Below are 16,361 nucleotides of genomic sequence, written 5' to 3' on the forward strand. Positions count from 1 at the left end.
AAAAATAATTTACCTAAGTCTGTCACCATGAGCTTTTCTTAATAATTAGTATATTTCTTTGCTTTACACATACATTAATAAAACATAGCTGACCTTCTGTCCATCTAGTTTGTATCCTGATTTTTTTCGTTAGATTACAACATAACCATCTTTTATATTTGTCAATAACTAGTTATAGACATTTTTTTAATGACTGCCTAAAATTCCAATAAGTGGAATAGTCCATTGTGTTACTTAACTTGCTGACCATTTAGGGGTTTTAAAATTTTTAAATTGTTGTAAAACAATGAATTTCTTTTTTCTTATATGGATTCACAGATTACTAACCTATAATTAGTGAGCCAAAGGGTTACTATATATGTAATATAAAAATACTTTCTGGGATAATTTTTACTAATTTATACTTAATAACAGTGGTAGGAGATAAGAACTTTATCTCAGCAGTGTCATTACCACTGCGGAATAGCACATTAAAACAGCAGCAGCAACGACAAAGAAACAGATCATTTGTTAGACGAACATTTTAATCTGATTTTAAGTTTGCATTTGTGAATGTATTACTTGTTTTTATATTAAAGATTACAAAAAATAATACTCAGCTATAAATGAATTTTAAAGTATTCTGAGATCCATATCACAAGAAAGTATTCTTCCCCCTCCTCCAAGTTGAGTGTAGTCCTCAGGTGAGCTCTTATACCTGCTATAGGTAGGAGCCTGTCCTTTAATTTGATAGGTTTTTTTGTGGTCAGCAGGTACCTTGCATCTTGTGCAGTGTGATTGCTGCTCAGCTGCTATGGCTGCTGGAGCCTAGAAGTTTTTTTTTTTTTTTTGAGACAGAGTCTCCTTCTGTCACCCAGCCGAGATTGCAGTGGTGTGATCTCTGCCTCCTGGGTTCAAGTGATTTTCGTGCCTCAGCCTCCTGATTAGCTGGGGTTAACAGACATGCGCCACCATAGCCAGCTAATTTTTGTATTTGTAGTAGAGTTGGGGTTTTGTCATGTTGGCCATGCTGGTCTCGAACTCGTGGCCTCATGTAATCTGCCTGCCTCCGCTTCCCAAAGTTCTGGGGTTACAGGCATGAGCCACCGTGCTCAGCCTAGAACTCCTTTTTAAATCATCTCAGTACCTTATAAGAGATTGTAAATGCATCTTCAACAGGGATGAATTTATCAAAAAGGAGTCAAGAGGGTCAGGGGTGAGGGGTATTAGGATGGTATGGTGAAGTAGAAAGGGTTTGGAGCTAGTCTGTCCTGAGGTTGACTCCTACTAGTTGTGTGATAATAGGTGAATAATTTAATTTCTCACTCCTTAAATGGGTATTAACAACTTACCTTGCTTGATTTTATTAAGACTTAGATGTAATAATATTTTGAAAGTGCTTGGCTTGTAAGTGGTATTTAGTAAATATTTGTTGAGTGAATAAGTGAACAAATGAGTGAACGCATTGCATTGCTAAATGCTTTCCAAAAAGGTGTGCTGGTTTTCACTGCTGCTAGCAATAGTATTATGTAATCTCACCAGCATGGGCATCATAAGGCTAAACAAATTGCTACAGGAACAGACTAAAAATGCTGCTTTGTTTTGGTTTGCATTTCTTTGATTACTAACAAGGTTGAATATTTTAGTATATTTTCTAACTGAATTCTTTCTATGGGATGTATCTGTTCATATCCTTTAGTTATTTGCATGTGTATGATATAAGACTTAGTACTTTGAGTAGACAACTGATAGGAAGGAAAGTAACTGAACTAACTTAACATTTAAAAATTTTTCTTTTGAAGTGGAAACAATGTTATTTGGAAGTAACTTTAGTAATTTTGAGTAATCATGTTTATTGTTAGCTTAGATATGTACATAGTAGTGTTTCATTGTATATGTATTTATTCCTGCAAAATTTTAATACATAAAGCTAAAAATGGTACAGAAATAAAGTAACTGTAGGAGTGATTTCACGAGGTAGCATGTGACTGTCAGATGAGTACAGTAATGTTTGGAAGGCCTGGAGGAGGAGAAGGGATTGGTTGGACCTTCTAGAATAGGTAAGATTTGGATAGAGGAGGGTGGGAGAATCCTTTCAAGAGTGGAGAGAGGAAGTTGGGGAGATGTCAAGAGCAAATGCTGGGAGACAGGAATGTAAAAGATTTATGTGGCACTGAGTAAGTTAATCCAGAGGAGGGGCATACTAGGGGATAATGGATAATGGATAATGGATAAATGTGACTTCAGGTAGAAAGAAGGAGATGCTTGCAGTGTGGGCGATTTAGCACCTCATTCTGCTAAGTAAATTAGTCCTGGAATGTTTGTGAGATGGGAAACATGAATGAGCTCTTCTCAGTTTCTATTCCTGTGTGCCTCTTAGTGAGTGGACATCTTGCTATGCTGTAAATGGATAAGTATTGTTTATATGCTATGGCCCCATAGTACAAGGAAGCATTTAGTGTTTACCTGAAGTAACAGTGATTTCTTTTTTTGAGAAAAGCTTTGGCACTTTTTTTTTACAAGAGATTTTTCAAGGATATTTTTGACTACAATTGATTTTTACCTTAAATGTTGACTTGGGGTGTGGAAGTTGTTTGTTTAATTATTTTTAAACAGAGAAAGGAAAGCTAACATTTTGAAGTTCTAGCTGTTTATCTCATTTTTTTTTTTTTGAGACGGAATTTCGTTCTTGTCGCCCATGCTGGAGCGCAGTGATGCCATCTCGGCTCACTGCAACCTTTGCCTCCCAGGTTCAAGTGATTCTCCTGCCTCAGCCTCTCAAGTAGCTGGGATTATAGGCATGTACCACTGTCCCCAGCCCATTTTATGTATTTTTATTTCTTTTTCTTTTTCTTTTTTTTTTTTGAGACGGAGTTTCGCTCGTTACCCAGCCTGGAGTAAAATGGCGCGATCTCGGCTCACTGCAACCTCCGCCTCCTGGGTTCAGGCAATTCTCCTGCCTCAGCCTCCTGAGTAGCTGGGATTACAGGCACGTGCCACCATGCCCAGCTAATTTTTTTTTTTGTATTAATAGAGACGGGGTTTCACCATTTGACCAGGATGGTCTTGATCTCTTGACCTCGTGATCCACCCGCCTCGGCCTCCCAAAGTGCTGGGATTACAGGCTTGAGCCACCGCACCCGGCCTTCTTTTTTTTTTTTAGATGGAGTCTTTCTCTGTCACCCAGGCTGGAGTGCAGTAGTGCGATGTTGGTTCACTGCGACCTCCACCTCCTGGGTTCAAGTGATTCTCCTGCTTCAGCATTCTGAGTAGCTGGAATTATAGGTGTGCACCACCATGCCCAGCTAATTTTTATATTTTTAGTAGAGACGCTGTATCACCTTGTTGGTCAGGCTGGTCTCAAACTCCTGATCTCATGATTCACCCACCTTGGCCTCCCAAAGTGCTGGGATTACAGGCATGAGCCACTGCGCCCAGCCTGTTTATCTCATTTTTGATGTTGGAAAATGAAAATGGATAGATATAGGTTAAAGCTTTTAGTTAAGGCCTAACATTTTAGTTAATTATTTGGTAATGACTCTAGGGTTCATATTATCATAATATGTAAGGCAAGTTTTATTTTCTTCTTTAATTTTTCTTTTTTTAATCTACAGAGTGGTGGACATGACAACAGAGTCAACTGCATACAGTGGCATCAAGACAGTGGCTGTTTATATAGTTGTTCAGATGATAAACATATTGTGGAATGGAACGTACAGACATGCAAAGTAAAGTGGTGAGTAACGTTCGTGGTATCGGGTGACTCAGCTTGGAAATGCAGTAGACATGGACAAATGCTGGACTTGTGGGGAATGCAGACGTTAATAAGGTTATAGGTTCCATTTTCAAAGAACTTTTAATCAAATTGGCATGCAAGATTTTAATACATAAAATACATAAAAGCTAAAAATGGTACAAAAGTAAAGCAACTGTACGAGAAATGTCACGAGGTAGCATGTGACTATTTGTCAGATGAGTACAGTAGTGTCAGGAAGGCCTGGAGTTGGAGAAGGGATTTCAGCTGGACCTTCTGAGATAGGTAAGATTTGGATAGAGGAGGGTGGGAGAATCCAGGGTGGAGAGAGGAAGTTGGGGAGATGACGAGAGCAAATGCTGGGAGACAGGAATGTAAAAGATGTACATGGCACTGAGTAAACTAATTCAGAGGAGGGACATACTAGGGGATAATGGATGGTAGATGATGTGGGTCAAAGTATCCTAAGAGCCTGGCCTTGTGTTACAGGTAGAGATCATAGACAATTGATTGTAGTTCAACCACCTGATCCTGGGATTGGCTGTGTAGGAGATGCTTAGTAAATGTGGGCTGTTGAATATAGTTCCACCTACTGTGTAGTTGAGGACCCTCATGAGGATGATGATGCCCATGGTCCTGCAGCTGCCAGAGAAGGGATTCTAATCCTGCTATTTTGAGTTCTGGTACAGTGTTTTCCTGTTATGCTTCTTTGTTGGGGTTTTAGATTCTGTCTGGTATGCAAGAGAGAGCCACTGGCCAAGTGTTGTGGTTCATGCCTGTAATCCCGGCACTTTGGGAAGCCAGGGTGGGAGGATTGCTTGAGACCAGCCTGGACAACATAGTGAGAACACCTTCTCTTTGTGTTTTCTATTTTATTTTTCCTTATTTTCCGCCCAATTTCATCTTGAGAGAACACCCTCTCTACCAAAAAAAAAAAAAGAATTACTTGTTGGGTGTGGTGGCATGCATGGCTTATGGCCCCAGATATGATGGAGTCTGAGGTGGGAGGATTGTTTGAGCCTAGGAGGTTGAGGCTGCAGTGAGCCGTGATTGTGCCACTGCACTCCAGCCTGGGTGACAGAGCAAGACCCTGTCTTTAAAAAAAAAAGCCACTGCAGGCCAGTGTCTCTAGGATAGACTATTCAGAGTAATGCTTTAGGAAAAAGTTATCTGTCAGCAATGTGTAGAATTTAGGGAAAGGAGCTAGTTCAGAGGCAGAGAAGGCAGATAGATTGTTAACTGTAATCTGGTTGTAGGATAAGTGTGGGAAGTGAAAATGGGAATGATCGAAACCATTCGATTGCAGTAGAGGAGAGATATTGAGTTTATTGTTTTCAGCTTTGCTAACTAAGCAAGTAACCAATTTAGAGGGAGGACATACTAGGGGGATAATGCATGGTAGAGGATAGAAATTATGGTCGAAAGAGAGAAATGGTTTGGGGGTTTTTAGACAAGTTGACTTTTTTTTTTTTCTCATTTTGTGTTGACAAGTTGACTTTGAAATAACGGTATGTGAAAGATAAGATCCAGCAGACACGGTGGTGATAGAGACTTAGAATTTAAAGTGGGGTTTGGGGTTGGAGGTGCAGGTGAGTAAATCATCTCCATGATGGCTCAGTGAGTGTTTGTGCTCCATTTACTTGTAGCAGGCACAGCAGTTTGTATACTAGTTACCTGTTAGAAATGCCTGCAGAGGTTTTGATACAGTAGGTCTGGGGTGGGGCCTTCGTTACCATTTCTGGATGAGAGGTTACAAAGATAGGTCCTTCACATAGGGACTAGTAATGTTCAAGGAGCCGTTCAACACATTGTACGTCGTAATATATTTAATCATAAGCCTGTGAGGTGGAGTGTAGCCCCACTTTGTTGTTGTAATAAGAGCCTGGCCCCTCATACACTAAACTGTGTTGTCTCATAAGATCATTATGTTTCCGGCTTCATCCTTAGCATTCTTAAGTTGCTGTTACTTGATTTTGTTTTCTGTTTTAGATGCAATACATAGAACCCTCTCTACAAAAAAGAAAACAATTAGCCAGGGGTGGTGGTGTGTACCTGAAGTTCCAGCTACCTAAGAGTCTGGGGCAGGAGGATCACTTGAACCTAGGAGATTAAGGCTGCAGTGAGCTGTTACCTTGGTACTGCGCTGTTCCTGGGCAACAGAATGAGACCCTGTTTGGGGAAAAAATATTGATTGGAAGGCTTAGGTGTGAGTGTGTGACTTTTCAATTGTTAATGCTTCATTTATAGAGTGATTTGGAAGCCTTCAAATATTAGTATGTGTGGATCTGGAACCATTTACATTTCCCAGAAAGGAATTTTTTCATCTAGTGCTTCCTTGTACATACAGATCTGATTTAGTAGGTGTAGCTAGGTTGGAGCTTGAGAGTGCATAATTCTCACAAGTTCCCAGTTGATGCTGATTTATGCTTTGAGTTGCAAAGCTCCTGAGGGATTAGGGTGTGGGAAGGATAGAGAGAAGGTATTATTAGCCTAACTAGCGTTTTCAATGCTGAGTGGGGGGCTGGGTGCAGTGGTTTACGCCTGTAATCCCAGTGCTTTGGGAGGCTGAGGTGAGCGGATCATCTGAGGTTGAGAGTTCGAGACCAGCTTGACCAACATGGAGAAACTTCATCTCTACTAAAAATACAAAATTAGCAGAGCATGGTGGCATATGCCTGTAATCCCAGCTACTTGAGAGGCTGAGGCAGGAGAATTGCTTGAACCTGGGAGATGGAGGTTACGATGATCCCAGATCGTACCATTGCACTCCAGCCTGGACAACAGAGCAAACCTCTGTCTAAAAAAAAAAAGAACCAAAAAAGCGAGGGGGGAAGTAGATTGAGGAAGTTTGTCAGCGTCCTCTAGGTAGTGTGGTGATTGTGTCTTTTTTATACGTATCAACCTAGTGAATATATGTTGAATATTGAATATAAATGAGAATTGAAGTTGTAGTAATCGATGATAAATTGACAAAAATTTTGAAAACCGATAAGGGTAAAGGAAAAATTCTCCTTATAGCTGGATTTCTTTGATTACCAGTGAGGTTGAATGTTTTGTGTTTATCAACAATTTGTATTTTTCCTATGAATTGGCTGTTGATATCCTTTGTCTATTTTTATTTTGAGTTCCTTTTCTTACTGATATGAAGGAGCTATTTGTGTATTGTGAGTATTAATCCTTTGTAATATATTTTTGGTACTTTTTCCTAGCTTTTTACACATATATATGTATTTTTTTTTTTTTTTTGAGACAGGATCTCATTCTGTCATCCAGGTGGAATGCAGTGGTGGCATCTCAGCTGGGGTTCAAGTCATGCTCCCATCTCAGCCTCCCAAGTAGCTGGGATTACAAAGTGTTCGCCACCAGCCTAATTTTTGTATTTTTAGTAGAGACAAGGTTTCACCATGTTGTACAGACTGGTCTTGAACACCTCAAGTGATCTACCGATCCACCCACCGTGGCCTCCCAAAGTTTTGGGATTACAGGAGTGAGCCACTGCCTGGCCACTTTTTACTTATATTTTAATTTTATGACTTATTTTGTGGTACAGAAATTTTATCTAATTAAATCAGGTCTTTTTTTTCCTTTATATTTTCTGGTTTATAATTGCTGTGGAAGGCCTTTCCTAACCCCAGGATTATATTAAACAGTCTCATACTCTGTTTAAATACTTTTAAATTTGATCAATTAATTTTTGCATGTTTGTTTGTAATGTAGGAATCTAATTTTGTTTTTGCAATGACTAATTTGACTTATTCCAGTGTTTACTGGCAGAACCATACATTTTCCTTTTTTTTTTCCTAGACATAGTCTTGCTCTGTCGTCCAGGCTGGAGTGCAATGACGCAATCTCGGCTCACTGCAACCTCTGCCTCCTGGGATTCAAGCGATTTTCTTCCCTCAGCCTTCCAAGTAGCTGAGATTATAATTTTTTTTGTATTTTTAGTAGAGATGGGGTTTCACCATGTTGGCTAGGCTGGTCTTGAACTCCTGACCTTGTGATCTGCCTGCCTTAGCCTCCCAGAGTGCTGGGATAACAGGCGTGAGCCACCGTGCCCGTCCCACATTTTCTTCCACTTAATAACCTCTTGTTATTAAGGTTCTTACTGTTCCCTCTTTTTTTTTTTTTTCCTGTAAGACAGTCTTGCTTTGTCACCCAGGATGGAGTGCAGTGATGTGATCTCGGCTTATTGCAATCTCTGCCTCCTGGGCTCAAGCGATCCTACCATCTCAGCCTCCTTGAGTAGTTAGGACTACTACACCACGCCTGGCTAATTTTTGTAGTTTTTGTAGAGACAGGGTCTCACTATATTGCCCAGGCTGATCTTGAACTCCTGGAATCAGGCTGTCTGCCCACCTCGATATTCCAAAATGCTGGGATTACAGGCATGAGCCACCATGCCCAGCCCCTAAAGCCAAGTTCCTTGTTGTCTGTGACAGCATTAATATGAGTAACAGATAGGAAAGACTCATGCTTCTAATCATATTTGAGGTAATGCAAAGGTAATATGAATTAGCTGTTCCTAATTCATATTACCTGTCAGATTGGGGTGCATTCATGTGGATTTGGTGTGGAAATAACCTTTTTATGTTGCAGCTCTTGAGAAATCATTTGTGTTATTAAGGGAATTAAATAAAGGCCAGCCTTCCAGAGAAAGTGAGAGTTGAGGTAGAGTTAGGAATGGGCTTGGGGAGGTCTAGCCAGTGTGGAACTTTCCTGGACATTCACAAAGTTCATCTCCTGGGTCACACACAGGATGTACAACTACCCATTTTATATTGGTGTAACTCTTACTCACCCATTTTCTGATACTTCTTGAGAATCTTTATCCCATGCCTGCCAAAGGGAGATAGTGCTTTGTTAAGGAACCCTTTCAGTGAGGCTTTATCACAGTGGTATGTCCAGGGTTAGTTACCTGACACTGCTTTTAGGGAATGTAATTGGCATAGGACATGAGGCGGTATTTTTAATGCTCAGTTTGTTTTTTGTTTTTTTCTGCTCTGAGTAAGGTTTTCCCTCATGTATTGAGATGCTTTTGTCTCTCTTCACAATATAGCAAATGGAAAGGCGACAATAGCAGTGTCAGTTCCCTATGTATCAGCCCAGATGGAAAGATGTTGCTTTCAGCTGGTCGAACAATCAAACTATGGGTTTTGGAGACCAAAGAAGTCTACAGAGTGAGTGAATAAAATTATTTATAAGCATAAAAATCAAAGAGTAAACACGGAGAAATGCAGAAGTTTGAGCTATGAGATATTATTTTAAGAATACAAATTCTTCATTGTCAGGTATATCAAATAGTTTAGTGGAGAAAATTTAGCCTACTAATCTGATTTGTTGATGTTAAAAAGACTAGACATGTCTACTTCGTATGTATTGGAAAAATGAATAGAACCAATATTCAAGAAACAAGTTTTTTTTTAAATTTAAGTTTTAATATGTATACCAACTATGTATCCACAAAAAAGAAAAAGTTACCTTATAAAAGACAAAATAGATTTAGAGACAGGGTCTCTCTCTCTCATCCAGGCTGGAGTGCAGTGACACTATCATAGCTCACTGTGACCTCCCAGGCTCTCAAGCGATCGTCCCACCGCAGCCTCCTGAGTAGCTGGGAATATAGGTGCTTGCCACCATGCCTAGCTCAAAAAAGATTTTCTTAATAAAAACGTTTTTACTCTACTATGTGATGATTATGGTAGTTTTGATTTCTAGTCTACATTCAGCATTTAGTCCACTTACTTTATTTGACTGGAGATTTGGATTGTATGTTTTTTTTTTTTAGTATTATATATAAAATAATTGTATTTTTGGAGGAGGAAAAAACTTTCACTCAGGGCTTACTGAACATCTGGTGCTGTGATGATGCCTTAATATTGTGGTTTCGACTCACTGAGAGTAAAATGAAGACCTACAATTCCTTGGCTGTGTCTGAGCACCCAAGTGTACCCCATTTAAAATGGATAGAATTAAGTGAATCTTTAATTCAAGAATGTAAGAAATAAAGATGCGGAGTGGTAGGGTCATGGGAGTTAGAAGGAACATCTAAATTTTCAGTATTTTCAGATGGGTTTTTAAAGGGGAGAATTAGAGTACAAATAACCTTATTTGCTTAGAATTGAATTTAACAGTTACTTTATCATGGAGCTCTTCTTTCAGATATGTATAATGTGGCTTGTTTATGATACATATATACTATTAATTTTTGTCACTGCTTTGAATCTGCTCTCCTAACTGAGATTTAACTTTTGCTAGCATTTCACAGGACATGCGACACCAGTTTCGTCACTTATGTTCACCACTATCAGACCTCCTAATGAGAGCCAGCCCTTTGATGGAATTACAGGTCTTTATTTCTTATCTGGAGCAGTTCATGACCGGTTACTTAATGTCTGGTATGTAGTTCTTTGGGATTTGGGAGATAGCATTGAAAGAATTTGTCAGAGCTTATGTAATTAATGTAAATTATGAGTATGGGACTTTATTTGTTGTACTTACTGTTGGATTTACGTTGACTCATAATAAATAAAGAATTGAGCCTGCCTACAAAACAGATCTTTCTGAGAAAAAATTAAGTGCATTATGTAATAAAGTCTCCTGTTCTTGTTTAGTGCTACAATGGACCGAATATTTTTGTGGTTGGGCAATTTATAAATAACTTTAAAAAAATTTAGAAAGACCTTTGATTTTGAACTATGTGGCACCACTGGGTTAATGCAGTAGTGTATATTTACAGAGGGCATAAAATTCCTTGGCTGTGTCTGAGAATTCCCAGTAACCCCTTTTTGCAGTAGCTGTTATTGACTAACTCTTTGAAACCACTTTTAAAAGTAAAAATCAATTCAGTGATACAAAGCCATCAAAGAGGTTTTTAAGAAATTTCCAGGCCGGGCGTGGTGGCTCACACCTGTAATCCAAGCACTTTGGAGGCCACGGCGGGCGGATCACCTGAGGTCGGGAGTTTAAGACCAGCCTGACCAACACGGTGAAACCCCGTCTTTAAAAAAAAAAAAACAGTGATTTCCTGGATTTTATGGCAGCATCTGATGGTGAAGTTGCCTAGAAAAAACCCACCCTGCTGTTTATGAACAAAATAAGTAGAGATCTTTTTAGATAATCTACTTTTCTCATTTTAGTAATAATTAGTTGAGCATGCTTTTCATCATATAAAGTTACTATGAATTTATACAGGGTTATACTCATTTAGAAGTGGGACTCGTCCAATATGTATTCCTTAAAAAGGTAGTTGTGTAGGAGTCATAAGTCAAAATGTGGGCCTCTGTTTACCTTCAAAACCACCAGCAAAGCTGTAATTCCTAATTATGACTCTTATAATGAAACGGATTTGGTTTTCTGTTTCACGTTTGATTTTTGAGGAGAGCCAGTGGAGATAAATTCCTTTAGTTTTAGAGGGTTTAATCGTTGTGTAAGAAATTAGTAGTGCTAAAAAATTAAAATCTACCAGGGTCCTCTTCCATGACTGACTGAGTTGCTTCAATCTCAAATGTTTTACCACTTAGACTCCCCCGTACCTAGGGTTCTCTAGCTACAAAATTTCATAATATAAAATAAAAGTTGGTTTATGTTAATCTTAACCTGAATAGTATCTACTATATATGGGGGCTTCCTGGTAAAAAGGAAGTAAATGTAAAATTAACCACACATGCAAAAGAAAAATATTAAAACCCATATTGAAAAGTTGCCCAACGAGCTATGCAAATTTGCATGGGGATAGGTAGAGCAGGCCTAAAGGCCCCTGATAATTTCCTTTGAAAGACACATTTCTGTGAGCACATAACATGCAGAGGCTTCTTGCTGCCTTGCATTCAGCTTCTTTCTGAATGAAGATGAACAGATAAATCAAACCCCAGTAGTATCTCTTATTGATTGGTTAAGATACTGTGTATAGTGGTCTGATGGTAGAGATATTGAACATAGTTGAATGGCTTCATGTTAGAATGAATCTTACTAAGAATTTTTGCATGAAAACATTTAGAATTTATCAAATCAACTCTTAATTTTCTTCTGGACTGCAAAAAAGCTGATTTGAATCTTGTTTGTAAATCATGTTTGTTATATATTATTTTTTAAAATTTGTACCTAAATTTTAAAAACGGCTATATTGAAGTATAGTTGACATGTAATAAACTGCACAGACCAGAGTGGTCAAACTGATGAGTTTTAACATACATATACATTGTGAAACTCTCACCACAAACAAGATAATGGATGTCTTTCCTCGTGTCTTCTTGTAATCTCTCTCAGTTTCCAGACTTGTTGACAGGTTTTGGGTCATTACAAATAAAGTTGCTGTGGACATTTTTGGTGTACAAGTCTTTATATGGACATGTGATTTCATTTCTTTTGGGTAAATAGGAGTGCAGTGGTTGGATCATATGATAGGTGTATATTTAGCTTTTTAAGACATTGCCAGGTTTGTTTCAAAATGGTTGTAGCATTTTGCATTTTTACCAGCAGCCTATGAAAATGGGAATTCCTTCACATCCTCATCAACACTTGGTATAGCATTTAATTTTAGCCATTCTGATTGGTGGGTAGTGGTATTTCGTGGTGTTAAATTGACTTTCTCTAATGACTCGTGATGTTAAGATTCATGCTTTTGCATTATGGATATCCAGTGATCCCAGTATCATTTGTTGAGAAGATCTCTGCTGACTTGGTTTTACATATACCCCTCCTCCTGTAACCCCCAACACCTACGCATACCCACACATCCCTGCACCCACATTCTTATCCCTGTATCGGTTCTCATTATTTGTAGTTGTTAAGTCCTATAAAGTCCCTATGAACACTGATTTAGTCAATAACATTATTCCTTGGGGAAATACAAGATTAGGTTCCTATGATCCTTCAGTTACAACATTTTTGTCATCTGTTTTTTTTTTGTTTATATCATTTATATTGTAATGGTAGCCAGTTTGTAACATTTTTGTCATCCATATATAAAACCCTGTTTTATGTTTGTTTCTGTTTGAAGATTTAATGCATGTTTTTGATTCATTAAGTTTGAACTCAGAGCACAGCAACTCACATCTGAGTGAAGCCTATTTAAGACATATTTTCACTGTGAGGCACATCACAGCCTTTTTGTGCATAGGAACACCATAGAGCACTTCAGAAGTATACTTGGGGACATTTTAAACATGAAATCTCCAACAAAGCACAAAACTGCCAAAAACATGGTACTAGGTTGATGGTGGAACTACTTGTTGATAGTATGAGAACAGCAACGAGAAGGCAGAGTTGTAGCCTTGTTCTAATGTAGCTGAAGATGTTGAGTGTGTTAGGCAACTCAGATTTTTCACTAGTCTACATGATTGAAGGAGCATAAAATACAGTGATTTTGAGGTTACAAATAAAATTTTGCAACGAATTTGCAAATAAGAAATACATGAATAAGACAATCAACTGCATATGTGTGTACATATAGGTCTGTTTCTGTGCTATCTACTCAATATCGTTATGATGTTAATTCTCCCCAAATTGACCTATAGGTTTAATGCAGACCAATTCAAAATCTTAGCAGGCTTTTTTTTTTTTTTTTTTAAGAAATTGACAAACTGATTCTAAAATTCAAATGGAAAGACAAATAACAAGAATAGGCAAAATCATTTTGAAAAAGAAAAAATGTTAGAGGACTAAGGTTGATTTCAAGACTTATTATCAAGCTGTACTAATCAAGAGTCTGGTGTTAGTATCAAGATAGACAAACAGATCAACAGAAAAGAACAGAGAATGTTACTCATTGTTTAAGTCTGCCACAAATGCATTATTGCTTTCCCTTTTCTCAAGCAACCATGTTAATATGGTAGTGACATGGATGCTTCCCTTGTATTGATCTTTATTTACTTTATTAGTTTTCAAAAGATGACAAAGCTCTTGGGAATCTCATGCACTGATCTCCCTGTCCCCTTAGGTGTTTGCCTTTTTAGAAAAGAATTTAAATGTGTCTTGCTATCTAATTTGCTGCTTTTGTTACCTAGGCAGGTCCGATCAGAAAACAAAGAAAAGAGTGCAGTGATGTCATTTACAGTTACCGATGAACCTGTCTATATTGACTTAACATTGTCAGAAAACAAAGAAGAGGTAAATGGCTTGATTTTTGAGAATTTGTTTTTGGATTTCACAGATGTTGTTTCTACAGTCAAGGTTTTGATGATTTAATGACTTGAGAAATAGAGGGGACCTGAGGGAGTAACAACAAACTGTAACAAATTTTAGACCGTTCAAAGGAACTTAAATCACTATGATAATCTCTTATGGGGAAGGGAAGATTTTATACAGGAAGGTAGTACAGTGAGGAATTCATTACGTGAATTAAGAAAAGTTGTTGAGATGGATTTTGTTACTAGGAGTATGTATATATGATTCTTTTATCAGATGTAGTTTTTTTGGTGCTAGCTTCTGATGTCCTCTTGTTTGCTGCCTATAAAAAAAGAATTATTCACTGGGCGAGGTGGCTCACGCCTGTAATCCTAGCACTTTGGAAGGCTGAGGCAGGCGGATCATGAGGTCAGGAGTTCGAGACCATCCTGGCCAACATGGTATATAGCCCTGTCTCCACTAAAAATACAGAAAAATTAGCTGGGCGTGGAGGCAGGAGAATCACTTGAACCTGGGAGGCAGAGGTTGCAGTGAGTAAAGACTGCGCCACTGCACTCCAGCCTGGGCGACACAATGAGACTCCGTTTCAGGGGAACAAAAAAATTTTTTTCATGTAAAAATCAGGGATTTGATGATTATAGCATTAAATCTGATGACATCGAATACTTCATGTTTCTCTTTGACTAAAGCTACGTATGATTTTGATCTGCACAGAATCTTACATTTTTAATGCAAGTTAAGGATATTTCACTTTTAACTCAGATTAGTTTTCAAATGCATATTTTGCATTAACCTCTATGATTTAGAGATGATTTAGAAGTTTTTCATCATGTTTTAGTACTTTTAAAAAAGTGTTTTAGTGGAAGAAGCATTGGTTTAAAAATAAAAACATTTTGGTTTAATGTTGCTTCTGGCTGGGCTTGGTGGCTAACGTGAGCCTAGAAGTTCAGGACCACTGTGCCCAGCTAATTTTTTTTAATTTTTTGTAGAGACAGGTGCCCAGCTAATTTTTTAAAAATTTTTTGTAGAGACCCTGTCTCTACAAAAGGGTCTCTACAAAAAATTAAAAAAAAATTAGCTGGGCACGGTGGCATGTACCTGTGGTCCCAGCTACTTGGGAGGCTGAAGTGGAAAGATTACTTGAGCCCCGGAGAGGTTGAAGCTGTAGTGAGCTGTGATACTGCCACTGTACTCCAGCCTGGGTGACAGTAACTAAGTAAATAAATAAATATATATAGCTTCTGTTGCTAATAAACTTGGCCTTCTAATATGAAGTGGGGGCCATTGGTATTAGATCAGTGATTCTCTATAAAGATTTTTGTCTTTAAGAAAACTAGTAGGGTCCTACACTTAATTACAATAATCTATGTTTTAATGTTATAAAGCTGTTGGGCACACTTGGGTACATTGAGTGTGATCTGTTCACTAACTAATCTGATGATTGGAAGTTGTGATCATAGGGAACTGATGAGAAACTTTTTGGTATTTTCCCCTATAAGTTTTTTTTTTTTTTTTTTTTTTGAGATGGAGTCTCAATCTGTCACCCAGCTGGAGTGCAGTGGCTCGATCTTGGCTCACCGCAACCTCTGCCCCCCTGGGTTCAAGCAGTTCTCCTCCCTCAGCCTCCGTAGTAACTGGAATTACAGGTGTGTGCTACCATGCCTGGCTAATTTTTGCATTTTTAATAGAGAGAGTGTTTTGCCATGTTGGCCAGGCTGGTTTTGAACTCCTGGCCTTAAGTGATCTGCCTGCCTTGGCCTCCCAAAGTGCTGGGATTACAGGCATAAGCCACTGTGCCCAGCCCCCTGTAACTATTAAATAAAGAGGTTGAATTAACTTGAAGTGACTTTTTAAAAAGAATCTTTTTTTTTTTTTGGAGACAGAGTCTTGTTCTCTTGCCCAGGCTGGACTGTAGTGGTGCCGTCTTGGCTCACTGCAACCTCTGCTTCTCAGGTTTAAGTGATCTTTCTGCCTCAGTCTCTCAAGTAGCTGGGCCTATAGGTGCGTACCATCATGCCTGGCTAATTTTTGTTTTTTTTTTCTAGTAGAGATACAGTTTCACCATGTTGGCCAGGCTGATTTTGAACTCCTAACCTCAAGTGATCTGCCCACCTTGGCCTCCCAAAGAGCTGGGATTGCAGGTGCGAGCTACTGCACCCAGCCAAAAGTTTTTAACCTTTATTTGTGGGTGTGTGATTTTTTTTTTTTTTTTTTTTTAAGACAGAGACTTGATCTTGTTGACTAGGCTGGAGTGCAATGGCACGATCTTGGCTCACTGCAGCCTCTGCCTCTTGGGTTCAAGCGATTCTCCTTTTTTTTTTTTGAGACGGAGTCTCACTCTTGTTACCCAGGCTGGAGTGCAATGGCGCGATCTTGGCTCACCGCAACCTCCGCCTCCTGGGTTCAGGCAATTCTCCTGCCTCAGCCTCCTGAGTAGCTGGGATTACAGGTGCCCACTACCAAACTCAGCTAGTTTTTTGTATTTTTTCGTAAAGATGGGGTC

General features: G+C 38.7%; 1 protein-coding gene and 1 non-coding gene across 2 annotated transcripts in view; both read left to right on the top strand.

Annotated features, from left to right (window-relative positions):
* The window catches only part of WDR43 (WD repeat domain 43), a 58,998-nt gene that overhangs the window by 7,146 nt on the left and 35,491 nt on the right, over nt 1–16,361 (top strand). The window contains exons 3-6 of the mRNA XM_021674438.2: nt 3,594–3,715; nt 8,790–8,910; nt 9,989–10,128; nt 13,738–13,840. Of these exons, the coding sequence (XP_021530113.1) occupies nt 3,594–3,715; nt 8,790–8,910; nt 9,989–10,128; nt 13,738–13,840 (486 nt within the window). The remainder of the gene's footprint in view (nt 1–3,593; nt 3,716–8,789; nt 8,911–9,988; nt 10,129–13,737; nt 13,841–16,361) is intronic.
* LOC135269817 (small nucleolar RNA SNORD53/SNORD92) lies at nt 9,588–9,672 on the top strand. The gene has a single exon (XR_010338068.1). It is a non-coding gene; the product is annotated as a small nucleolar RNA SNORD53/SNORD92 (small nucleolar RNA).

Source organism: Aotus nancymaae, unplaced genomic scaffold (genome assembly GCF_030222135.1).
Source record: "Aotus nancymaae isolate 86718 unplaced genomic scaffold, 86718_ANA_hifiasm-v0.15.2.pri h1tg000057l, whole genome shotgun sequence".
Classification (NCBI taxonomy): domain Eukaryota; kingdom Metazoa; phylum Chordata; class Mammalia; order Primates; family Aotidae; genus Aotus; species Aotus nancymaae.